This window comes from Bactrocera oleae, chromosome 5, assembly GCF_042242935.1.
Source record: "Bactrocera oleae isolate idBacOlea1 chromosome 5, idBacOlea1, whole genome shotgun sequence".
NCBI lineage: Eukaryota > Metazoa > Arthropoda > Insecta > Diptera > Tephritidae > Bactrocera > Bactrocera oleae.
In genome coordinates, this window is record NC_091539.1 from 10,164,046 (window position 1) to 10,190,693 (window position 26,648).

The following is a 26,648-nucleotide window of genomic DNA, read 5'->3' on the forward strand; positions in this document are numbered from 1 at the left end:
TTAAGCAATTTGCAATTTTTTTGTGCGTGTTTAATTATTGTTATGGAAGTAAATAATATAAACAACTGCGCCTATATATTAAAATGGCATTAATCGATTTAAGCTGTGAGAAGAGTTTTGACTTACATAACAAATTTCTCACTATTCTTCACTGCTATTTTATTGTAACTTGTAACTATCGTTTCTGTTCAGAAAAAAGCCGCGGAGTCTCGCATAATTTGGCCATAATATCACAACTTGTCAGTATTAACTAAAATCGACATAGGCTATTTTAGTACATTACCATAAATAGAATGTAGATTATGAACAAACTACCGACAACTAATTGGTATAAAGATGGGTAGATATATACATGCATATATACTTTTTTCTGAAATTTGAGCAGTTTTTGTTATAACAACAAAAGCAATACAAACATAACCGTAAGCGCCACTGCAACGCCAATGAGTGTGACGCCGGCGCTGCATTTAACGTTGTTCGGTGAATGAGTCGACTACTGGCTGATGACTGCCTTGATTGTGGTGAATACAGTTTTAATTAAATTTAATTAAAACATTCAACTCATTTGATGGTTATTGTTGCGTTTCCACAGCTTATCGAATACAAGCAAAGCGAGCAGGAAAAATTTACAAAAAAAAAGTAAGAAAAACAGTAAAAGCGAACAAACTCATAAAGCATCAACACTAAGCATGTGAGAACAATAACAAAAATAGCATGTAAATAAAAGTTAATTATATACATATGTATGTATACTGTATTTATAGTGTGTATATAAGCAGTATAAACGCACTTGCGCCTTAATTAAATACCGTTTTCCACAATTTTCATTGCTAACGCAAATTAAAAAAGGGGAAAAAACAAGAAAAAAGAAAAGAAAGAAGATAAATTTTAAAATAGCCACACTATTATTTACGAACTTGCGGAAAATATGTAAAGTTTTAAGCGGTAAGATAATAAAATATACTAAAAATAAAACAAAACATAAAAAATATTTAAAAATTATTTATTTAATAAATTTTTTTAAATATATTGATGTAAATTTAAGAAAAAATATTTTTTTACTTATATAATTTTATATTATTATTTTATATACATATATATTATTAATTTTTAATTAGTTTTTTCTTTTTTAAATTACTTGATTAATTTGTTTTTTTTTCTTGTTATTTATAATTAATTAATTAAATAATTAATTGTTGTTTAAATAATTAACTAATTAATTTTTAGTTTAATTAAATAATTAAAGAAATTAACTAATTAATTCAAATATAACAACAATAAATTTAAAAAATAATTAATTAATTTTAATTTTGATTTATTAACTTATTATTTTCAATTTTAATTTAAAAAAAATTCACGAATTAATTTTAAAAAAATTAACAATTAGTTAAAAAATAAATAAAAATAAATTACAAATAAATTTAAGAAAAATAAAAAAATTAAAAAAATTAATTAAAAATTTAAAAAAAAAAAATAAAAAAGTATTAAAATAAAATATTATAAATAAATAAATTTAAAAAATAAATAATTAATTTTTTCCAATTAATTAAAAAGTTAATTAATTTTTTCCAATTAATTAAAAAGTTAATTCTTTTTTTCATTTTAATTATTGAATCCAATTAGTTCTTTTATTTTGATTAATTAATCAATTAATTATTAATATTTATTTATAAAGGCTTGAAGAATTGTAAAACAAAATTTTGAGAAAGATTAAAAGATATTTAAAAAAAATAAAAAAATTAAATATTTAAAAACTAAGCAAATAAAATTAAATATTAGAAAGAAAAATTACGTCAAAATAACGGTAAAAAAATGTTATGCAGCACAATCGAGTGCCACCGCTTGAACTACATTACTTATTTATATACATACATACCTATATGTATGCATATAGAAAACGCGATTACAAAATGCCCGGCACCCACTGACGCTTAGTTGGAGCACCAGAAGAGTGTCGAGCTGTTTTTGCAGCGCAGCAAAATACAATCGCAAACGCTTCGCTGATTTGTGAATTATACGAGTATACACATATTGTTGTTGTTGCAATTATTGTTTATAGTCGTATTAATGTGATTTATGGCATTGAAAAGAAAATTTTGAAAACCCCACAAACAGCGTTCGATGGACGCACGCACGCATATTTTATGCTTACAGTTTATGAATAAGATAAATGATAACGGTGCTTTCGTAATTAAAATTACCAACGTGCATATGTACATTATAGTTGTGTCTAATTTACGCTGGAGTTTCAAGCTAGCAATGAACTAAAAATTTTAGACATTGAAAGAATTGTACTTATACACAGTAATGAATTTGGCGACTGGTGAACGCTCAGAAAACTCTCGATTTATCAGATAACGAATTTTTAATATTTCAGACTCAGGGAAACCAATGAACCACTACAGAACGGCCCCAAATTCACCGCAGGCTTCCATCAGTTTTTCGGTCATAAAGGCATTCCTGAATAGAACAGGACTCCCTTTTACCACAAAAGAAATCGAAAAAAACTACTAAATCAGAATAGTAGAATCACATGAACCTCGACCAGTTAAAAAATAAAATTAATTGATCTATTTTTAACCATTTTAAGAATAAACGGTAGATAACATTTACAAATTACAGAATTTTCAAAAGTAAAATGATTTCACTTTTAAAACTCATAAAGCTTCAAGTGACATCAAAATTAGCGAAACCAAATCGAATTTCATTTGCAGATGCTCAGAGATTGAAAAAGAGACCAACGATTTACGTTTTTCGAAACATTAACCTACAACCTGGGGTTTACCTAACCTACAACTTGGGGTTATGGACCAAGAAACTATGAGGAAAAGCTTCAACGGACCTCACGAACAGATGAAAAAGAAAAAAAACGATCAAAAGCATGAGTTTCGTACATGAAAGTCAGCTGAAGGTCATGGCGGATTGTTAACGGTTCCAACGACAGTAACCTGAACCGAAACGGACGCAGATTCTTATACGAACAAGGACTGACAACTCGGTAGTATTCTCTAAAACTATATGAAAAATATTTTAAGCTGATACAACAACAAAACAACTATAAAAAATAACTCACGAAGCTTTCAGGTATATATTATCTTGATTTCAATTTATTATAATTCATTATATAATCCTAAGATAAAAGATAATTCTCATAAGTTAATAAAAATAAGATCAAATTCATAAAACAAATATAATATAATTTAAGATAGAATAGATAAGTACTGAAAGAATATATATAATATATAAAATAAAAGATAATAGATAATATAACAACAAAAAGATAAATGTTAAAAGATAAAAGGTAATAAAACAGATAAAAAAATGAAGATAATAGAGAAAATTTAAAAATCAGATAAAAGATGACAGATGACAGATGACAGATTAAAAGATAATAGATGGTAGATAATAAATTAGATACTAGTTGAAAGTTAGTAGATAATAAAATAGCTAAATGATAGAAATTTAAACATAAGAGGTAAAAGATGGTAGACAGTAAATAATAAATTAGATAATAGTTGAAAGTTAATTGAAAACCAAATGGATGAAAGATAATAGATAAAATATAGATAATAGATTTAAAAAAATAGATAAAAAATAAAAGATAATAGATAATAAATAAATCGTCGACAACACATAAAAAATAACAGAAAATAGAGACGATTTCTTTATTCACAAAAACAAACCGAATGCCTCCAATCTCTCTAACCTTTCTCTCCATTTTTTTGAAATTTCTAAAATTGCGCTAATTGCTTCAATTCCACGAAATTAGAACTATTTAGAGAATAAAAACATAAAATTACAAATCGAACACGCTTCGTGAAAAAGCAACAACAAAGCTACAAAACGCAAGTTAATTAAATAAGAACATTGTCAGAATGAGCAAATGGACAGCTTAGCGGGCAAACGGTACAAAAAATAGCAACAAATTGTATTAAGTCAACGAAAAAGAAGAAAATCAGAAAATAATTTGACTTGGTATGAGTGGACGAGCAGAAAACGTTCCAGCAGAAGCTTTATGGTGAAATGTTTGTTGGTGTGTGTATATGTGTTTACATAATTGCCGCAGATGACTCAAAAAATTATCACTAGAGCACGATTTCGTGGAAGAATTTTATATATCGATATGTATGTATGTGTACTTATATATATGTGTATATAATATGTTTGTCCCAACTGCCGCCGGCCCATAACGACGCGCTGCTGTACTTTATGCCATTTAGATTGAGGCATTTATTTTTGGCTATTTTTAGATGAGGACAAAGTAAATCAAAGCAAACGCAGAAAATGTTCTGTATAAAACAGGAAAACAATGTTAAACGAAGTAATGTTTAAAGAAAATAACTTGCTGCAAAATTGCCGCTAAAGAAATGTACAAGTACGTAAAATTTAACAGATAACACAAAATGTGGTAAATTAAAAAAAACGACTGTTAAAAATTGATAAACATTAGATAAAAATATAAAATATTTGCGTGCCATAAATTGGCAATAAATCATGAACAAACAAACGAAATCACTCAAAATTTTGCACAAAAACAAATAACACTACCCCAAAAAAAAAACATTTTTTTATTAAAAAAATGTTTATTAAAAAATAATTAAAAATAATACAATAAAAAGTATAATTGATTTAAAAATTCACTCTAAAAATGCAGCACTTTCGGCAAAATCTGTTGACCCGCAAAAGAGTACGTTTAAAATCAATTTCGCAGTCAAGGGCAACACCAAAGGCCGAACAATCAAGCCGCCAAGGGAGCAGCGCTCCAGCACTCACTGCGGATAAATGAAAATTCTGCTGGCATTAGTGGCGCACTTCTTGTTATAGTTTGGCACGCAGACAATATATAAATTGACTGCAGTAAGAAAACATAACGCATTTGGTTAATTTAAAAATGGCCATAAAATCTCATAAAATGCCAGTGCATGTAGACAAATTTAATTTCTGAAAGTGCAAACGATTGTAAAATGAAACCCATAAATGCTAAATTCACTTTCCAGTGAAAAATAAAAAAATAAATAAATAAATTATTCACACATTTAATTTGCGAATTTATGGCAAAATTGTACACACAGTTGTTTATAGCTGTTGCAAACATAAATATTTGTTTCGCATATAAGGCAGAAGAAGAGAACTGACGTTTAGCACATTTTATTTCTTATTATTACTTTTATAATTTTTTGTGTTGAAATTTAAAAATAAAACAAAAAAAAACTAGAAAAAACTTTAGTTTCGTTTGCACCGAAGTTATAATACCCTTTACAAATAAAAAGTTTCCATACAAGAACTTGATGCTATAGTAATCCGATCTAAATAATTATAGCATTGCCTTGGGCAATAATTCTTGCTAAATTTCATGAAGACATTTTGTCAAATAAAAAAGTTTTCCACATAATAATATGATTTTGAGTGTTCAGTTTTATTTTCCGACAAGTGGGCAGCTTCTTGTGTAGAAAAGGACGTGTGTAAAATCGGTCAAATCGATATCTCAAAAACTGAGGGACTAGTTCGCGTAGTTGCACATGGCTAAATCGACTCAGCGCGTTACGATGATCATTTCTATACATATTCTCTTCAGGGTGTTACATGCTTCGTGGCAAACATAATATACCATTTTCAGGGTATGAAAAGAACCATTATTTTATTTTATGCATCGCTTTATGCCTATGTTAAACATAAGCACTTGCGATATGTATATATATTTCCATAAAATTATGCTGCATTGCACTAATTTCTCTTTTGTATGCACGTTCCATGTACAATTTTCAAATTAATTTTCTTTCCAAACAACTAAGTATATTATTTAATTTTTTTTGACGTTTGGAAGATGTGTTTATAATCGATAATCGATTATAACGCTTATTTCAAGCATAAGTTTATGGGTTTTGCAGCAAATGTTTAATATTTGAATAAATTAATTAATAATGAGCATGAAATCAATATTGTCAATAATGAAATAAGTATTGTCAATAATTAATAGAAATAAAAAATATATTTTTTTGCTCCAAAGTACTTAACATATATTTTTTTTTGTTTACATTTTTTTCAGTATTAAATAAGTTTTTATGAATTATTATATGCATATAATTTTAGATAGTGCCGGGAAAAAACTTCCGCATTATATTTAAATATGACTTTTGTCAAAAAAAAAATTAAAAACATGTTTTGAAAAATTATTTTTATGCACAATATCAATTTTTTTTTTTGGCAAAATTTAATAAGCTTGAAATAATTTTATTTATTTAATATATGTACATATATGCAGCAATCAAGTTTTACTGTTTTTTGAATGTAAAAATTTATTATTTCTTAAACGAATTATAAGCAACAAAAAGCAAAGTCAACGAAATTATCGCCACACAACAAGGTGAGAGCAGTCAAACTTTATTTCCTGATTACGTTTAGCGATTTTTGAAAGTTTAATTTTTTCTGCGGGATTTGCTAATCGTATGTTCTAACCAGACGCCCACACCTATATTAGCTCAAGAACTTGAGTGTATATGAATTTATTTCTATGTATTTCATCTTGTAGGTGCTGCTTTTTTTTTTGCCAAAAAAAATTTACTTTTTATCGCTAAATTAGCTTCTCTAATATCCCATGAAATAGGCACAGATATATGGCAGTACTTGAGTAGCGAAAGCGATGGCAGCTGCTTTCTCGTGTGCCACCCACCTTCGTCAGCGTAACGTCAATGACACTGCCTAACTCGGCACAGCTGTTTTTGATATGTTTCATTTTTTTTTTTGCACGAACAAAGCGAGAATTTCATTTTATAAAAAAATTTAAAGTTGTTTTGCGTTTGTTTTTTAATTCGCCGTCTGATTAGATTAAGCAAAAAGTGGAGTTTTTTGCTTATAAATTATTTTTTACGAAACGTCTATTTTATATTTTGCTATAAAGGATTGGGTTTTTATTATTTGTATATATGTACATACATGTATGTATGTATTCTGAAGAGCTTCTACAAACACCCACATTTTACAAAAATACACATCACGCAACTGTAGAAAACAATTTACTTCAATCACATTTACATTTTTGGGCATAATATCACTGTATTTAATTGAAATTGTTCTTTAATTGAGAAAAACTTCAACTGTAGATCAAGATTACTTAAGGAATTGAAAACAAATATGAATAAATATGTACATATGTATATACTTACATATTTTTTGTATTCTAATTAAAAGTGTATATTTACATATAAATTGCAATATGACTTGTGATGAGTCATATAAGCGATCACAACTGACTACTGCGGTGGCTGGTTTTGTAAATAATTTTAAACAAACTTTTTTAATTTTAACGATTTTTATATATTTTTTAAATATTTCCCATTTTTTAACAGCTTGTTCATTACAATTTTGCAGAAGTACACCTTAAATGTGATATCGATACTTTTTAATGGATTTAAAATAAAACCGTTACCAGAAGCAGTTGGCAATAACGATACTTTTACTTCACAAAAATAAATATTAAACAAAAAATTTTTTCAAGTTTTGTTTTTTATAAATTAATCTAAATCAAATTGTCAATTAAAATCATTACGTCATCGAAAATCGTAACGTATTCGAAACATCAGAACGTTAATGAACATAAATTGTAAGAATACTCATACGTGCATTTCTTGATAAATAATGGCTAAACTCATAGCGTTCTGTCAGCAAGTATTACAATTTAAAAAGACTGACTAAAATCGATTTCATTTAAATTATTAAAAAATAAATTCTGCAAAAATTTTATATTAAATTTTTTTAAAAATTTTCACCGCAGTAAATTTGTTGCTAAAGCCCTTAATCAGAAACAATCGTAAATTATTCGACTAATATGTTATTAGCCGGTGCGCATCACACACAGGCAAACAATTGTGAATAGCTAACGAATGGAAGTAGCGGAAAAATATCAGGGGCAAGTAGAAAAGAGCAAAGAGAAAGCAGTAATTTAACACTCACACAGCAAATACAACATATGAAATGCCGATACACATACACCCGCGCGCTTTTTAGCAATACTTGAAAAGTAAATAAACAAAATAAAATATTTCAACATAAAAGGAATATAGTTCAGGGAAAAGGGGCAGAAAATTTAGATTTGCAAAATAATAACAAAATATTTTATTTACATATATAAGTGAAGTTAAAGTAAAAGAGTAATGATTATACTAAAATATCCTTTATTACTCACGCTCAAGCAGCCGCTGTATCAAACTATCCACATTTAGATCAAAGTCAGCCATTATTGTGAATGTGACGTCGACGACGGGCACAACGTGTGTGATAACAATAAAAACACTGCTGGAACTATGAAAACACCAAATATATTTGTTACGAGGCGATAATGCAAATGCAGATAACACAAAGATTTTGTTGCGCAAAACGAAATGCAGCAATAATATTTCACAAAACAAAACTACAGCACGATTAAATGTCAATTAGTCACTGTTTTGTTTGCGATATGGCAAACGCTTGAAATAGAGCAATCACGACACGATCACGGCAACAAATTATATGAATGTTTAAAGTTGGTTCTGTGACGGCCTTTTCACCGAAATGCCGGAATGAATGAAGGAATTTTCGTAAACCAAAATGCAGACCAAGTTCAAATAGTTGCACAGGCAATTTACTATATTAATTGTGAACGTTTCCAACGCGTTGTAGCCAATAAGGAAGTTCCTTCAAATGCAAATAAATTTTTGTATTTATCTCTTTGGAAATTTGCAAGTTCCATTTAACATTCACAAAATTTGGTAGTTAAATTTGTACAGCAATCTTGTTTTTAAACACAATTATGGCGCCTGAGACTCGCTACTGTAAAGTAAAAATATGCTTCAATTGTTAAGAAATTGACACACATAAACAATGCACATATAAAATACACGTCAAAATAAAAACACAATTAGCCAAAATATGTGTATCAGATAAATATTTTGTTTTTAAACTATATACACTTTTACGATTTTTGTTTTGTTTCCAATATTGCTTGCAAACTTCAATTGCTGCTCATTTTTTTCTGGCCGGTTTATTATTTGTAACACAGTAATAAACTTGTAAATACTGATTTTCCAGCCGCATAGATAGGTTATTTTCACAATTTGTGGATTTTCTACACCTGACCAAATATGGTATTTTCTAATATCTATACACACTTAACTTTATGCTTGCATAAACAAATTTTACTGCTATACAAAACCGCGTTCAATCGTTTGCGTTTCAACAGTTGAATATGTTAATTTTTATTTCATTAATTCACTGCATTTCACTGCTAATAAGTCCGTGCTAACGCGGAAATATTTTGATATTTTTCTATTGGATTCTCTACGCACACTGCAATTGGATTTCAGCCATACACGAGCGATTAGTGCCTGCGATGTATGAAAAGTATCGAGTAAAATTAACTCGTTACTTTAACGTAGAGTTGCTATTCCATGTCCAGCGTTGTATTCATACGAATTTTTTTAGCTGCATATGCACTGACACTTTAGCTGCATATGACACTTTTCTTTTCATTTATAGGTTTAAACTAATTTTAAATTAATTATTAGTTTGTGAAATATAATATTTAACTTTAAAGAGCAATGTTTTCATTTTGTTTTTCTCTTTTTTTATACCAAAATTCTCATTGATATGTTCTTCACTGTATTTACTTTGCTGTACAGCGAGGCTTAACATAACATATATATGTATATGACTGATTATGACGTCATAGTCACCTTCATTTCCCCTCGGTTTAGTTGAAAGGAATTTGCGCTCTCCCACTCTCAGCAATTTATACACAAATCATCAGAGCTACTACATTTGCTACAAATCGAGTTCAGGCCAAACCGCTTCGTATGATATTCAGAAATCAGAGAAAAATGGCTGTTGGTACATAATTGTTGGAAGATTGTCTACGAAAGAATTTGCTGCAATTTTGTATGGAGACATTGTAAAGAAGAAATTTGTTAAAAACAATAATTGTGAATGTTCCTTGGGTAATATACAAAGAATTTTAGTTGATAAATAATTGCCTAAATCCTAGGTTTATATAATTTGTAAAATGTGTTCCGAGTCTTTTTTACTACGTTTGGCAGTTGCTTTGTCGCCTCCATCGTGGGTTCTCCTTTGTGCTTCGTTTCAAAATGAAGCGTAGCTATGAGAACTGCACGAATGGATCAGATGTCATGTGATATTTTTCCATAACAATATTTCGTCGAGCGTATATTGTTTAAAATAATGAAATTTAGCGTTAAAGCACGTAGCTATTTTCGCTAAATTTTTACTAAATACATGTACTCACATATAAGTATATATATATATATATATATCTGTACATATCTGTACGTACATACGTGGTGCAAACAAATCTGCGTACATACATACATATTCGATTTTGTATATATGTATATAGTTTTTCACCTTGGTACGCTTTCGTTTTGAATACTAAAAATGGCGATTATTCAGTGTTGCAAACCCATATTTTCTATGCGGGTAAAAATTAAATTAATTGACAGCTGTCGAAGTTCCTGTTTGTGGAGATTTGTGGGATTTACGAAATATTCTTGGTGAGATTATACACAATTTCAGGTCTATGAAGTAATGCTTTTAGTTTATTAAAAGTGTGGATTTAATATTTTTAACAATTTTACATAAGTATCAGCTGGTAAGCGTCATAGATATAAAACTAAGTTAAATTTTTTACTATTTATTACATTTAACAAGTGGTTTTTTATATATTAATATGAGTTAATTATTTTTAAAGTTAAGAAAAGAGAAAATTTATATTTTCGCTGAAAAAAAATTAAGATTTTATGTGGATAAAATCTCATATATAAAATAGTTTACCTTGAAGCTGGTTTGCAATTTAAAATATTAAAAAACAAATTTGTGCTATGAAATTTAAATTGGAAACTAATTTTTATTCATATAAAAAAAAAACTCTTTTTATTGATATAATAGGACTGCAAGTCTGAACAATTTTGGATAATGTCATACATATTATTTTTGATACTTATCATTTTGTTAATTATATATATAGAATAAATTTTTAATTATATTGCCATCGTTAAACTATTTTTAAGAAAATAAATCCGCGTCAGTCGAGCTATTAGCCAGAGCAACAATTTTTAGTAATGTAATATTGTGCTTAAATATTTTACAAATAATTTTTATAAATTTATTATATTTTTTTAAATTTAATAATACTTTTTTATTAGGCTTTTATTTTATTTTTATTATTATAATTTTTAGTTTTATATATTTTTTGATATATTTATTAATTTTTAATTTTTTAGATTTTTTTATTAATATTTCTTTTATCTATTATTTTATGATTTTTTTTGAATTTCTGTTTTAATTTATTTAATGGTTTTTATTTATGTTGTTTAAAATTTTTTATTATAATTTTTTAGATTTTTTTATTTAATGTTTTTGGTATGATTTCTATTAATTTTTTTCTTTGAAATATTTTAAAGATTAATTGGGAAATGTTAATATAAAAATAGCTCTAATCAAATAAGAAGTGTAGGCGCGCCATAATGTATATAAAGCCGACGTCAGTATAACACTACAGTAATGTCAAAACAAGTAGTATTATTTGTGGTTTTAATTAAAATAAATTTTTTATAAATTCCAAACAAGTTTCAAAAAATTTCTACACACCTAATAATACCATTTTATGCTAATATACAAAGCAAATATATAAAATATTCATATATGCATATACATATGTAAAAAGCACGGCACAATTTTTGCCCGTTTCGTGCGAGTGAAAAGCAACACTTAGTTGTGTATTCGCCAGACCTGAACTGTGCAATTGAATGGTGATTTTTCGTTTCATTCAAGTTGAAATTGTTGAATTGTTCATTACAGATATTTCATGTCAAAGTTTAAGCGCAACACATAAAATAATAAAATGTCTTATCTAAGTAATATATAAGGCACTACTATCTACCTACAAATACTACTACCTAATTATATAATTAAAATATAAACAACGTACTGGAAAACGTAAAGTCTAAACAAGAAGTAATATAAAATGTATGATTAATTTCGTAAAGTATATAAAAAATTAGCTCCTCCTACTCGCAGGAGTATAGACTATATATGAATATATATATATATATATATATATGTATATGTATGTATGCATGCATGCATGCATGGATGGATGAATATATGTATACCTTATCTGAAGGCTGCGAACGAAGAGGCAGAAAGAGCGCGCGTAAGGGGAAATAAGAGAGTAGCGTAAATGGCATTAAGCTATCACGTATTGACGTAAAATGTCAACTCTCAAGTTTTATCTCCCCCATTTGAGCATTAGTGTTTCTTGACTCGGTTTATTACCCTACGAAATGCGTATTATCAATAAAAAATACTACGGTATGTATGTATGTACACCAGGAAATAACGATTTCACAATTTTCGCGACTACTAGACTCTTAAACACATGCGTTTACACATGTTTAACGTATTAGAATGTGTTGAGATTGAGATTTTTCCATACGTGCAACAAATCGTCTACTCAAAGAGAACAGAGTATACATTGCTTATTTAATTAGTATATATGCTATTTTTTTTTTTGTTTTATTTATCTATGTCAATACATTGTTGGCAAGTTGTGCGTAAAATCAAACATTAAAGACAATAACATATCAGTGTTGCAAAATCACATCTACTACCAAAATCGAGCAATAATTTATGAATCATCTCATACATTTTTGAGAACTTTCTAATTTTTTTAACAGTGCATCAAATCTATTAACATACATACATACATATAATTGATCAAACAAAGCGTACTTATTAGCAACGGCAAAGCTGAAATAAATTCATTTTTACATACATACATATTAACATGTACAGTATGCACAAAACATTACAACAATAAAAAAAATATTGCAGTGGCGAGCGAAAAAGGTAGCGACTCTCTGGCATTTGCTTATCCACATTTGTTATGCTCAATTCAGTAAGAGAGCGCAAGGTTATCCACATGTATATGTTTTCAACTCACTCTTGTGATATATTAGTATATATGAATGTATATACGTTGGACACATTTGTATGCATGCAGTTAATAATATGAGTATTAAATATTTTCCTTTTTTTTTATATATCTTTTCTTGGTCAGAATTTTTAAATTGTATGGTGTTGTTTGCACTATGAGTTATGCATATGGCTGTACATTTGTATGCATGTATGTAGTCGTCTTGTTCCTTTATTGATTAATTTCATTTTTTAAATCTATAGTGAAAACTTGTTAATGCGAACCTAAATTAAAAATTTTTTTTTAACATGAAAATTGAATTTTAGCTGGCTGCAAATAACAAATATTAACCACAGATTTAATTTGTATGCAAATATAAAAAGAGCCTAAATTTATAATTAATATAACATATATGTAAATATCGGCAGTTTATAGGAAAAATGTTATAACTCAAAACAACAAAATAAGGCTTAAACTCTGACACAAAATCATAACGGTAATTTTAAGCGCATTTTGCTTTTATATTGTTTCGTGTTTTTTTTTGCGTTCTACCTACATATGTATTTTTCCATAAAATTCATAATATTAATATATTATTGCCGTAATGTTTTATGGACACGGTTAATTTTATCCAAAAATTTTTTAATAAACAATGCATTCTGTCGATATTAAGCGGCAAACAATAATAAACAAAAAAAAATTGCTTATAAAAGTTAATAACTCCATAAAACTAAGTGCTGCAACTGTATATTTCCCCTTCGTATTTATGTTATATAGCGCTCTTAGTCTTTTGTTCTTGGATTGTATTGTTTACAGTCGATTTGCTGGCGTTGGCTCCAGATAATTAAGTACAGAAAAACATGAGAGCGCAGCTGAGAGCAATAAATATATATAAATTTACATACATACATATACATATATTTACAAGAAAGAAGCGAAAAGTTTCATATTGCCCCTATTGAAATTAGAAATATGCTAGTGACACAGGTGATATAAAAGTTAAAGCAGAACTGTCAAAAAAATCGATTATAACTGTAAATTGTTGACAAGTTGGCAATTGTTTGAAATAATCAAGAATATGTGTATATATTGTATTTATAATTTTAGGTATTCGTGCCAGTTCAACCGTAAATCTAATATTTATATAATTTTTCTACTATTTCATGTTAGATTAGTTTTTAGAAATAATAACTCTAACATTATTTTGCATTTTTCATAAAAGCCAAGTGCTTTTTTTAATTATTTTTGGAATAATATGTTTCATTTAAGCAGTTATCTTTATTGTTCGCGTGGTAAAAAAATGAGTTTCGACTATTAATCGATAAAATTATCGAAATTTCGAAAACTTCAATGCAAATATATTTTTAAAATTTTAGTATAACTAGAATTCAACTTTTCTTTAATGTTGGATAAATAATTTTAAAATTTAATATAACCTTGAAATAGATAAATTTTAAAATCGAAAATGTTCGAATTAAGTGTTATTGCTAATTGAATAATTTGTCTTGAAACTGGCATATTTTATTATAATAAAATTTTGTCTCCGCGTTTGTTTTCTTTCGGTTAAATTATGTATTATTATTATATTAATAAATATTTAAAGTTTGTTTAAGTTAATTTTTTTTTTGGCATGACTTAATGAAGAACCTTGAAATAATGTTTTTTATAACTAAAAAGTTTACATAGTTTTCGTTTGTCCGAATTTTGATATTAATTAATTTTTTTTTATATTAAAATTTATGAATTTTTAAAATTGAAATTGTTTATATTTTTCATTGAATTATAATTAATTTTTTTTCTAAAAAGCTAATTAGCTTTAATTTAAAACAAAATTTAAACAATTTTAATTGAAAAAAAATATATAATAAATTTTAATTTTATAAAATAAATTTATTTATTGTATAAAAAATTTTATTCATATCAGTTTAATACAATTGTTCGACATATTATTCAGCAAAAATTAAAGTAAAAGAAATGTTTATATTTGCAACAGCTGTTCAATTTTTTAATTTTATTTTTTAATAGTCTTTGGCTTCTTGAATCTACTTTCAATTAATATTTTGTTATTTATTTTACTGGTTTGTATACATAAAATATATCCACTTTTTAATTTATTTTTAGTTATAATATTTTTTTTAATCTTTTTTTTTTAATTTTTTTTTTAGTTATAATATTTTTTTTTAACCTTTTTTTTAATTTTTTTTCAAATTTTTAAAATTTTTTTTAAATTTAATATTCCTTTTTTTAATTTTAAATTTTTTTTTATTGTATTGGTTCCATTACTTTTAACACTGAGCAATTTCAAAGCCCAACCACCTTGCAAAGGCGTTAACAGTGGGCTAACACTGGCTTTAAAGTACTCAATATTATAAATATCAATTTGTTGTTGTTCAATACACATTTCCGTATTGATTGAGTAAAATGCTACAATAATTAAAATGTGCTATTCCAACGTACATAATCACTCATTTAAGTTAACCTTAAGTAAGCAAGGTAGCAAACATAACCTAAAAACAATGTTATTTATTTGTTTACAAGTAGAAAGAATAGTTAACTGTAGATTTTGCTGACTCACGAGGTTTAATTAATACAAGCATATATGTTTTTATATACAGATATGCAAGTGAAGGCTTTGAAACACATACTTATATAGTTCATGGCAAATTGATTTATTTACATACATATAAACAAGTTTCAGCTGCAAGCATTCAATATTATCGTTCAATCCCTTGCTTTTGTGTTAATTTGTACATACGTACATATATAATATATTTGTATATAATATATATGTACTACCTGCATACTTCTCGTCTATTTCCCTTGCCACGTGACTACCTGCCGCACCTATGATTGATTGTTTTTGTATTGTTTGTTTGAGAAATCTCTATAATGCATCAATAATGCCAGTCTAAATCTAAGCTACAGTACCAGTTTTATGTTTCAGCTTACGATATGTGTGCGCTAGTGACGAACGAAAAGTGTTAGAGACTAGATGTATTTAAATATTAATGAACATTGTAGGTAATTACTTGTAATATAATACATCCTCCATTTTATATGTATGTATATTTGCTTTTGTTTGTGTAAACTATTATATTTTTTTGCAACTAAATATTTAGCTTGATTTGAAATATAAATGAAAAGCAGCATGATATTTGTTAACATAAATGAAACATGCGGGTTATACTAAAAATATGATATTTGCACAGCTGTACGTATGTATGTACATATGCCATGTGTATGACTTCCACATAGTCAAATATTTGACAGTTGCATTCATAAAAATTGTTTATGCACTGCATTTTTCTATGTATATGTTGTAAAATATGTACATACATACACACATATATATTTACTAAGCTGCTAAATTGAGAATCCTGCGCTAAATGTACAAAGTCGCTTCACTTCATTAAAATAGACGCAACAAAACAGCTGCAGCCATAAACCTCAATGCATTATCACACTTCAGTTGTTATTGTTATATCAAAAAAACAGCTGCAGTCACGAATTTTGTTCCATTGCAGCAATTCGCGCGTTTAACCAGCGTTAATGCAAGCGTTTGATCGATTTTTACCTATATTTTTGTGGTGACATGGTTTGCGTCTTTGCTTAAGCAGTTGAAGTTTTTTATGTATGGCATTTCCTTTTCCCCCATATTCGCGCTAATTTTAACACAGCAGCTGTTTTGCGCCACAAGTGTGAAATTATTAATTTTTCATAGTAAAGTGCAAGTTGTTTAATTTTTTTGTAAAATACCGATTAGTATTTATTGCCTTAACAAAAACTTTTAGCTTGCACATGCATACACATGTTTAGACTTGTATACTTGCAAGTCAAAGAGTTGAATTTGTTTTGCACTTCTGTAACGGCGGGTGTTTTAAATGTTTTGGCAGTTAAAAAACCAGTTTATACATATTAATGTTCTAGAATAGTACATAATAACTTAAAATTTTAACAAATCAATAGTGAAGCATTTACATCTCTGCGGTGCCCTATACATAACTACAATATATTATATATGTACATATGTATGTGTGTGCATGTGTGTTTCCGCTTGGCAATCATTCTCGAAAAAATGATTTGTTTTTGGTTTTTCTTATAATCTTATAAACTAACGTGGGAAAAACAAGTTTTTGGAAGTACATACAGCACATTTGCTAGGAAAGTTTTGTAAAAAAAACATTACTAATTTTAAATTATACACACTTATACATATATATAAATCACTACTTAAATGCATAGAAATCGACTCAAAATCGCGACTCCAGTGGCGACCTACGCTCAAAAGCCCCAAATTGGAGAGAGCGCCTTAAAAAAACCGCAATGAAAGAAATTACACATTTCCCTAGAATGAAAGTGCTATGCAGTTAATCGGCAATATAGGGAAATGCATTGTGTAATATAAATTTATTTACTATGAAAGCACTGCATTACAAAGAAATGAAAATGTACATCGCAGACATACATAATATGTATGTGTCATTCATGATTTGAGACCCTGTGTTTTTTTTTTGTGAAATTTAGGATTCTTCAGCTTGAAATGGTTAATTCAAATTTATAATATAAAACTCTCAGAAACTTTCAAAAATATCAATCACTTTTCTGAGCGAAAGTTTGGTGCGCTTAAGTTATTTATAATTGAGAGCTAAAATAACAAGCGTGATAGTGAGAGTACTCTCAACGAGAATTTAACGCGCTTTACAGCAATGTAATTTCAAACATATAAATATTAATGGTTTCTTTAAGAAATATTAGTCAAATAAATTATTAAAAAAAAAATAAAAGTGAAAAGTAGGTATGGTCTAGTATTGAGCACTAATTATTCAGATATATGTATGTACATATTTAAATAATTATATATATATACATATGTAATAATCTCAGCTGTAAAAGTCTAGCTGTGCAGTATAATCCACATCCGCATTAAGAAATTCACGTTTTTGAAAATATGAAAATTTGTAAATTTCGTTTTATGTTGTTTTTACATTTCACTTGAACTTTGAAATTTGTGAAAACTTGCTAATCTACAGTTATGTTATTATTAATTATTTGCATAACAGTTTTATTTATAAGATACTGACAACTTGCATACTTCAATTGCAGTTTTGACATTTCATTTGCATTTGTAATCAATTGCTCATTTCAATACGGAATTTCGAAAAACATGACATCAGTTATAAGTACTTTGCACCATTATGAAATTACAGTACTAAAGTACTTGGTCAATTAATTACAAAGCACGTATCTGTTTTATTTAAATTGTTGTTTATCAATTGTACTTTTTATTTGTGTGATTTTTTTTTAACAAGTGTCGTGTTTGCTAAGAGCCAAACATGTAGCAACTTAGAGGTTATGAAAATCCATTTACATAAGTAAGTGTTACTGTTTCGAGGAATGTATTAAACATTTTCACGTTAGTTTCAAAAATTGTATGCCCTGAACAGAGTATATTAAGTTTGCCACGAAGTTTGTCATACCCGTCGAAGATCCTAGGTAATATACACATAAATAATCATAGTGAGGAGCTTGGTCGATTTAGCGATGTGCGTCTGTTTGTATAGGAGCGAACTAGTCTCTCAATTTTTTAAATAACGATCTGAAATTTTGCACCAGTCCTTTTCTCTCTAACATACAAACTGAATGATCAAAATCAAGTTCTTGTATGGAAAAGTTTTCTTCACGAAATTTGGCTTAAATTGTTGTCCAAGGCAATGCTACAATCTCCGCATATATTGTTTAGATCGAGCCGCTATAGCATACAACTGACATAGAAAATGAATGATCAAAATAAAGCGTTTGTAAGCAAAATGTTTTTGTTCGACATGATATCTTCACAAAGTTTGACATGAATTATTGTCAAAGGCAACGCTTCAATCTGTGAACATATTATTAGATGGGACTACTATCTCATAAAGTTGCCATACAAACTGATCGATCAAAATCAAGATAATAAATTCTTTGCTAAAAGCATAATACACATGTGAAGGGTTTATTTTTTTTAAATTTTAACAAAATCTACCTATAGGAACATCGAAGCCTAACCAAATAATAATATATTTTTTTTTTGGTACTTTTGAACTATTCACATCTACTTTGCCACACCTTATGGAAAAGCAATGCCATTGAATAAATGTCAAATCGATTTTCAATTTAATTTCCTAAATATCTAAATATATTATATTGTACTATTGAAACAGAAGTGAAGCACTACAATGAACCCATTTTCTTTTATAATTTTGTATTTGCAGACTTCTACAACTACATAAGATAGATATCTTAAGTTTTAAATTAAATAAGGAAAATTTTCAATAAACCGTTAGGTGTACTGCTAATACACGTTTTAACGAGTTATCACAAATAAAAGAAAGGCATATAAAATCAGAATCAGCGAAGATTTGCACATAACACATGAAACTCATGTCAAAATGTCCGAGGAAAGCAATACAGTGAGTTGTGATGCCGTCATCACTACCACCAACACCGCCATCACGTGTGAGCCAACAACAGTGTCGGCCACAAAAGCCCAAACAGAGCCAGCCGCTGCTAATACGGTTGAGCCTATTGATATTGAGGATTTAGAAGATGGTGAAATCGATGATGACGAGGATGATAACGATGTTATTATTACAAATACAACAGCGAGTAGTGCAAATAATGCGAGTGCCAACACAGCAACGACTGCTAACGATATTAGCAGCACAACACACAAAACACCCTTTAGCGCCGATGCGGTGGCGAAAATACCGATAATTGACTTGTCACATGAGCACACGCCATCGCCTACCTCAGGTGGCGGCAACAGCAAGCCGGATGTGTCCGCCAAATCACGCAGGACCAAAAAGGGTCTGCCGCCAACAGGTAGGCGTCGAAACGCAATTTTTTATATACATTTTTATTAATTTTTGATTTTGCTTTAGATGATTACATGGAGGAGGTAGAGAAATCGCTGTCAAATATTTTAAATAAAGCGGGTGTTAAGCCGCAAATACCCAAATGTTTGGAGTCGCGTCAACAGGACGCGAAAGACAATGAAGCGTCTGCACCCGGTCACGGACAGAGTAGAAGTAGCAGGCGCAGAAAGCGTAAAAAGCAACGCGATGAAAGGGAGAAGGAAAAAGAGCGCAAGGATAAGGTAGTTGAAATGAATATAAGTGAATATTAAAGTGACAGATATAAAAATTATTTTTTTTACAAGAAAAATCTTAATAGATATAATATTTTATGTACTTGTAGTTAAAAAAAAGGAAATTTATTTTATTGTTTTTTAATGGAAAGACTTAATATCGAACTACCATACTTCACATTTATTTTTGATTATGAATTTATTATTTATAAATTAACCTAAATTTATATCAGCAGTTTATTAAATTTATATATAATATTATATAATTTTTGTGTAGTAAAAACCTTTATTACGGTTTCTTTAATTATTTAAAATAATTTTTATTTTAGATAATTATTATTACTGTCAGATTTTAGTATTTATAATTTTTTGCCATGTAGTTTTGTTTATTAATTTAATATTCTAAGACTTTTTAAATAATTTGATTTATATTGATTTTTTTTTTTACTTTAATTTTATAGCTTTTTTTAATTTATTTTAATTTTATTCAATTATTTATTGATTTAGTGAGTTATATATATTTTTATTCTTTATATATTTAGTTTACTTTATGTTTTTTAGTTTATTTCATAAACAAAAAATATTTTTTTTATAATTTGTATTATACAGATTTTAAAAATAAATTATATAGATATAAACAAAATAAAGTAAAAAAATTAAATATTTAAACATGTAACAACTTAATTTTATTTTTATATTTAATTTTAAGAAAGTTTTTTATTTATTTAATATACTCAATATACTTTTTTAATTTTTTAAATTATAATAAAAAAAAAGATATGTTATTTTGTTTGCTCTTAATATTTTTATGTTTGAATTGTTTTATTAAAAAATAAAATCTTCATTTTATTTAAATATTACAATGTTTTTACAACTTATAAAATGAATATTTATTTGCTATTAATATATAATGCTATCTTCCAGGATAAATCCCGTTACATGTCCCCGGAGCCTTTTAATGGCGCCGCACCACCTGACGATGATGAGGACGACTTTGAAATGTTGAATGTGGTCGGTGGTAGCCCTTCCAGCACACCCGCGCCCAAATATGCACCGCCCAGCTACCCCGTTTACGACTCAGGCGATGATTCGTACACATCGTACGATAGCGGTGACTCGTTGGATGGCGGTGGCGAAAGAGGTGGTGGTGGCGATAATAAGCGCCGACGCAGACGCAACAAAAAGGACCGCAAACGTGGACGCGATCGTCGTGCGCGCAGTCGTGACGATAGCGGACGTGGCGGCATGCCAGAGAAACGCTCAAGACGCGACTCAAATGTATGTATTTATTTTTAATTATTACATATTAAATTAGTTAATAATCGCTTTGTTGCAGGAGGAAAAACATCGCCAGGAGCCGCGCAAATTAGAGCTATGCAAATTCTATCTGATGGAGTGTTGTGCCAAAAAAGATAAATGTTCCTACATGCATTCGGATTTTCCATGCAAATACTATTATCTCGGCATGGAGTGTCCCAATCGCGAAACGTGTAAATTTATGCACGAGGCACCGTTATCCGAACAACTGCGCAATATACTGCTGAAGCATTTAGAAACCGCGCCAAAAGAGATACTTGGAAATTTCAAAAGAATGTCACGTGATAATGCTATCGCTATGATGATTAAACGGAACGAAGAATTATGTAAGGAATACAAGGTCGAAAATACTTGGTCTACGATAGTCAATATATCGACGGGTAATAATCGACGTGGCAATCAAGGTGGCGCTAGTAATTCAACCAATGATCATCATCAGCATCAAAGCCAACCACAGCAGCAGCAGCAACAACCACACAGTAATATACCCTCACTATTCGATATTGTTGTCAAACCACCAGTGTCGCTACTGAGTGTCGACAAGCATCGTAAATCACGTTGGGCAGATTCGCCCACACGCGAGTCAACACCACCAGCGCAAGAGACTAGCACAAGCGCACAGCTGCCCAGCTATTTGGATTTGAAAAATCTGGAAGGCATCATGAAAACTGAACACATACAAAAGCTAACACAATTGGGCATAACCAATTTGCAGGAGATCAACCAGTTTACATTCGGTCAACTGCAAAAGATCGGCATTGATTTTGTAGAGATAAGCGAAGTGCAGAAGAAAGTGCAAAGCAAAATGGAAAATAAGGAAGGCAAGGATGATGAGGAGAATGCGTAAGTACCAAAACGTATTAATTACTGCGCATGCGCGACTTTATATGTTAGTGGGAACGGTATTTATTGTTTGGCGCTGTTTTGTTTTTTATGCTTGAAATTTTGTGTTAAAACATTTTATTTTTATTCTTTAATTGCGCTTTCTTAGTATTATATCCTTTTTCACACCTTACTAAAGTTTTAACGATGATTCAGTTATTTTTTTATACTTCAAACGTTCCAATTAAACATTATGTGAGACTCAAATCACACAACATAACCTCAAAAAAATTTCAAGAATACGGCAATGTATGACTAATTGCTTATAAAATTCTTGTTTCAATATTATTTGGCTTAAATTTGTATGTTCAGTCTTATCTAGGTCTCAAGATATACAATATAACCTCAAAAAATGAAAAAAAATTCAGAACACCGCAGCGTGTGCCTAATTCTTTATGAATTTTTGCAATAATAAAATTTTGTTTGAGTTTGTTATGTTAAATCTTATATAAACTTTAAGCGATGCACCAAAAACTCCAAAAAAAAATTTCAAAACATTTAAAATTAATTTGAAATTTGAAAACGCCAAAATATGTGACTAATTGCTGAAAACTTTCTTGCTACCTAAAAAAAATTTTAAATGTCATGTGTGACAAATTATTGCTTCAATATAATTTTGCTACATTTACCATATACATACGTATATCCAATTTAAGGAGCACTTTACACATCAGTTAATAACCGTTATTTGTATATTTAATTTTAACTGAATATTTTTGGTGTGTATTTGTATTGATTTCATTGTTTTCTTTTTCATTTTCTTTCATTCGACGTTTTTGTATTTTGCCGTGTACTGTATAGTCCTACAACATGCGATGTTGATATGCGTTCTATTCCTAGTGCTACAACAACAACGACCATGGAAACATTACCAGCAATCTCGCCGTCAACACGCCTGAATCTTAATATGGATTTGGACTCAAATAGTAATAACAGCGGCGGTGTTATGCGTTTCGAATATTCACAATATTTAAAGGATTCGAATTTAGCCTTCGATCGCAATGATGCATGTAAGTATATAAAATAATAATTTAAGGTTAGGTATTCTGTTCAGGGTATTCGAGTAACTCGAAGGTTTTATTAGTATAAAATATAATTTTAAACGGATGAGAGGTCTTACTATTGACGACGGGACAGCTCGTTAGAAGAATAATTCAAAATTAAGAGCAAGAAAAGCGAATTGGTCAAACCTAACCGCTACCACATATTATTTTAAAACCGTTGAGTTGTAGCGGCAGAGAGTATCGCTGAAGAAATGTTGGCGTGATTAAAATCCTTGGCCGAATAAAATCCGTGTCCATTCCGGTTACGTAGACTAATTACGTAGATCGGTTGTCGGATCAGCATTCTCAAAAACAGTCTAGGGATTTTTTTGTGCTAAAAAAACAAGAAGCTTTTCTTATTTTGAAAAATATTATCGAATTTTTTTTTATGTAAGGTTTAAGCAGTGATCTGACCTTTTAAAATCTAACCTAACCTCAATTGTAGTGTATTTAATTAATAATTAATTTAAAATTTACACTTTTAGTTGAGGATGAACGTGATGACGAGCAACTAGTGATCGATGATGGCAATATGGAAAATGAAGAGAATGCGCGTGCGACAACAACAGCAAGTAATGAAAACGATGCTGTGCACGATGAGGTACGTTTCAAACTAATGAAGCTTTATACTATCCTTTCTATATTTGTATATAAACCGTTATTAATCATATATATTTTCCCTTTTTTTTTCATTACAGCCACCGAAGACGAGCGATCTGGCGTTCCGACTGGGCATGCACTTGAATCCCTACAACCCCTTCCGAACGAACCCGCCCGATTACAAAAAGAGCGAAGATAAATCACTCTCCAATAGCACTAGTAGTCATATTGGTTACCAGCACAACGAACGGCGACGCCGCTCTCGTTCGCGATCACGTTCTCCTTCGCGTTCACGTTCGCGCTCACGTTCACGCTCGCAAACTCCAACACGCACACAATCCACCACACCCGAAGCCTCCGACTCGGGTGACAATGATGATGCACCTAGCAAAAACAAACAACCAGTTTACGAGCGCAAAACAATGTACGACTTCAATGCCGTACAAGCCGAAGAGGATGAGCGCCAGCTGTCGGAGCGCACCATGAAAAACGACAAAGATATGCGTTATTTGGGCGGTAGCATATTACCACTCGACGGTGTTATGAACTACACGCCAGCCACCGAGATTGACGGCTCCATCTCATCCCACCTGCCGCGTACATATAAAGTGCATGAGTTCGCCATGCCACCAGCGAATTATGCGGATTTACGACGCAGTTTGCGCGCCACCACGCACACGGCTGATCCGCGTGTGCGCCGCATACTCGGCCTACCCGAAACACGCGCCACCACTGTGGCACTAAAGCGCTCCGGACGCAAACTCAGCAACACCATCGCCTCACCCGAAGCTGACGAATCGCCCAAATACTACACACCACCCAGCACGCTCACCGCCAGCACGACGCCAACTGAACGCCGCACCAAAGAGCGACGCGCAAGTGTTAGCAAGGCAATTCCGGCGCCAGCAACAACAACCACATCGCGCACAGATCCACGTTTAGATCCCAGATGTGCGGCGGCCTCAGCGGCAACAGCCGCCGCTGCCAAAGCGAACGAAGCCGAGAAGTCGAGTGCTGGCAATGCTGCGGGTGGCGCCGGCAACCCTGTTGGCGATGGCATAAATGCGGAAATAACGGGCTTGGGTAAGAAAATGCGCGAAAACATGCAAAAATCCGATTGGTATCGCAAATTGAACTCGAACATGAAGATACAGTACAATCAAGAATTGGCGCGTCTAATCACTGAACTGCGACGCTTCCACCAAGACACATCGCCCGACAAGAACTTTAATTTCGTCAATTGCAATAAGAAAATCATCGACGATATACTAATACAGCTAGGCATTTTCATTGATGAAAATGGTGAGGTGAATAAAATCGAATCTGATAAATCCGAAGAAGCGGACATGAGCGCGAATGCCGAAGCGCGTGTCGACTTCATGCAACAATCCGACTTTCCGCATCCACAGCTGAATATGCCCAACGCTGGCTTTGGCTTCCCCAATGATTTTCGCTTTCCACCGCCGCTCATTGGCGGCGGTCTGGTGGTGCCACGTCTGCCATTACCCACAGCCGCTTCAGGCATGACAGCACGCCTAGATGGTCCCAGCTTGCTCGGCATGCCGCCAATGTCATTCAATCCATTCGGCTCAAATGCGGGCAATTTCCAAGCGGGTGGACCGGCACAAATGCCGTTTGGTTTTCTAAACTTCCAACAACAGATGGGTGGCGGCGGCGGCGGCGGTGGCGGTCCCGGTAATTTCAATATGGGCGGCGGTCATAATCGTCGCAATCCGCACAATCGTCGCAATTTCATTTAACAAGCGAAAAGTGAGTAGTGACGATGAAGCAACGGGCAAACGGGGCAAATTTAAACGCAAACAACAACAATGCTAAATGCAAGACTTAAATAGTTATTAATTAAAGTTAGTTACTAGTGTAAATATATATGATTTAATTGATAAGAGATCAATTACTACACATTAAGTGCATAAGTACATAGAAGTGTGTGTGGCGCATGCGCGAATTGTGAAAACGCGCAACGTACAGTGGAGCGTGCAACGCAAATGTGTTGGCATATTTTTAAATTATTACTATTAATTTTCTTTCCATAAACACTTATTTTATTGCAACGAAACGTCAATGGATTTGTTAAAGTAAGAACTCTGAGTAACGTTTTAAACTTGAAAATATTTTTAAAAATATTAAAATACATATAAAAAAGAATATTTCCATTATTTTTACGACTTAATAAATAAATATGTACGTATATACATATGTACATAAATGCGAATTAAAAAAAAAACTATTTGTACATTTGTTTGTTTTGCTGAGAGTAGCCTTCCACAAACTAAAATTAAAAAGTTTAAGAAAATTCAAGACGGCTTATGGCGGTTAAACAGATGACTTCAAAATTGTTTGGAAAAAGGTTACAAAATGTGTTATAAAACGTTTAAAAATTCCAAATTATTATTTTTTATTTACAGACTTCTATAATTTTTTCAGTGTACATTTCATATAAAAAATAAATAAAATAAAAAGTTAATAAAGGAATAAAAAATAAATTAATTTAAAATTTAATAAATAAATCAAAAATAAATATATAAAGTTAGAAATAAAAAAAACTAAAAGTAAAATGAAAGAAAATTACATATAAAGAAATTCATTAATTAAATAAAAAATGGGTAAAAAAATAATTAAAGAGAATATATAAAAAAAATAATATTTAAAAAGTGTATTAATAAATAAAATAAATTAATATAAAATAACTTAAAAAATATTT

The 26,648-nt window shown here is 30.1% G+C and overlaps 2 protein-coding genes across 8 annotated transcripts in view; one reads left to right on the plus strand and one right to left on the minus strand.

The window, feature by feature from the left end:
• The window catches only part of flw (flapwing), an 80,672-nt gene extending 71,327 nt beyond the window's left edge, over window positions 1–9,345 (minus strand). The window contains exon 1 of one of the 2 annotated variants that reach the window (XM_036357736.2): window positions 8,183–9,345. In XM_036357736.2, coding sequence (XP_036213629.1) covers window positions 8,183–8,234 — 52 coding nt within the window. In that variant the 5' untranslated portion in view covers window positions 8,235–9,345. The remainder of the gene's footprint in view (window positions 1–8,182) is intronic. The other variant, XM_036357737.2, reaches the window with a different exon arrangement.
• A 450-nt stretch (window positions 9,346–9,795) lies between these two features.
• Window positions 9,796–25,969, plus strand: LOC106620569 (suppressor of sable). 6 transcript variants are annotated; one of them, XM_014239102.3, is made up of 8 exons: window positions 9,796–9,968; window positions 19,210–19,819; window positions 19,879–20,093; window positions 21,009–21,362; window positions 21,421–22,244; window positions 23,085–23,293; window positions 23,812–23,927; window positions 24,025–25,969. In XM_014239102.3, the coding sequence occupies exons 2-8, from the start codon at window positions 19,387–19,389 to the stop codon at window positions 25,684–25,686; spliced, it is 3,813 nt and encodes a 1,270-aa protein (XP_014094577.2). In that variant the 5' UTR covers window positions 9,796–9,968; window positions 19,210–19,386; the 3' UTR covers window positions 25,687–25,969. The 6 variants fall into 6 exon arrangements, with proteins under 6 accessions (XP_014094577.2, XP_014094572.2, XP_014094579.2 ...); XM_014239097.3 differs by lacking the exon at window positions 9,796–9,968 and adding an exon at window positions 11,817–12,012; XM_014239104.3 differs by lacking the exon at window positions 9,796–9,968 and adding an exon at window positions 11,817–12,012 and having other exon boundaries at window positions 23,124–23,293.
• The last annotated feature ends 679 nt before the right edge of the window (window positions 25,970–26,648 follow it).

Coding starts and splice junctions, on each gene's coding strand:
- LOC106620569 (XM_014239102.3), top strand. CDS start 19,387: ATGTCCGAGGAAAGCAATACAGTGAGTTGTGATGCCGTCATCACTACC. Junction 21,363..21,420: donor GCTCAAGACGCGACTCAAAT/GTATGTATTTAT, acceptor GCTTTGTTGCAG/GAGGAAAAACATCGCCAGGA. Junction 22,245..23,084: donor AAGGATGATGAGGAGAATGC/GTAAGTACCAAA, acceptor TGTACTGTATAG/TCCTACAACATGCGATGTTG.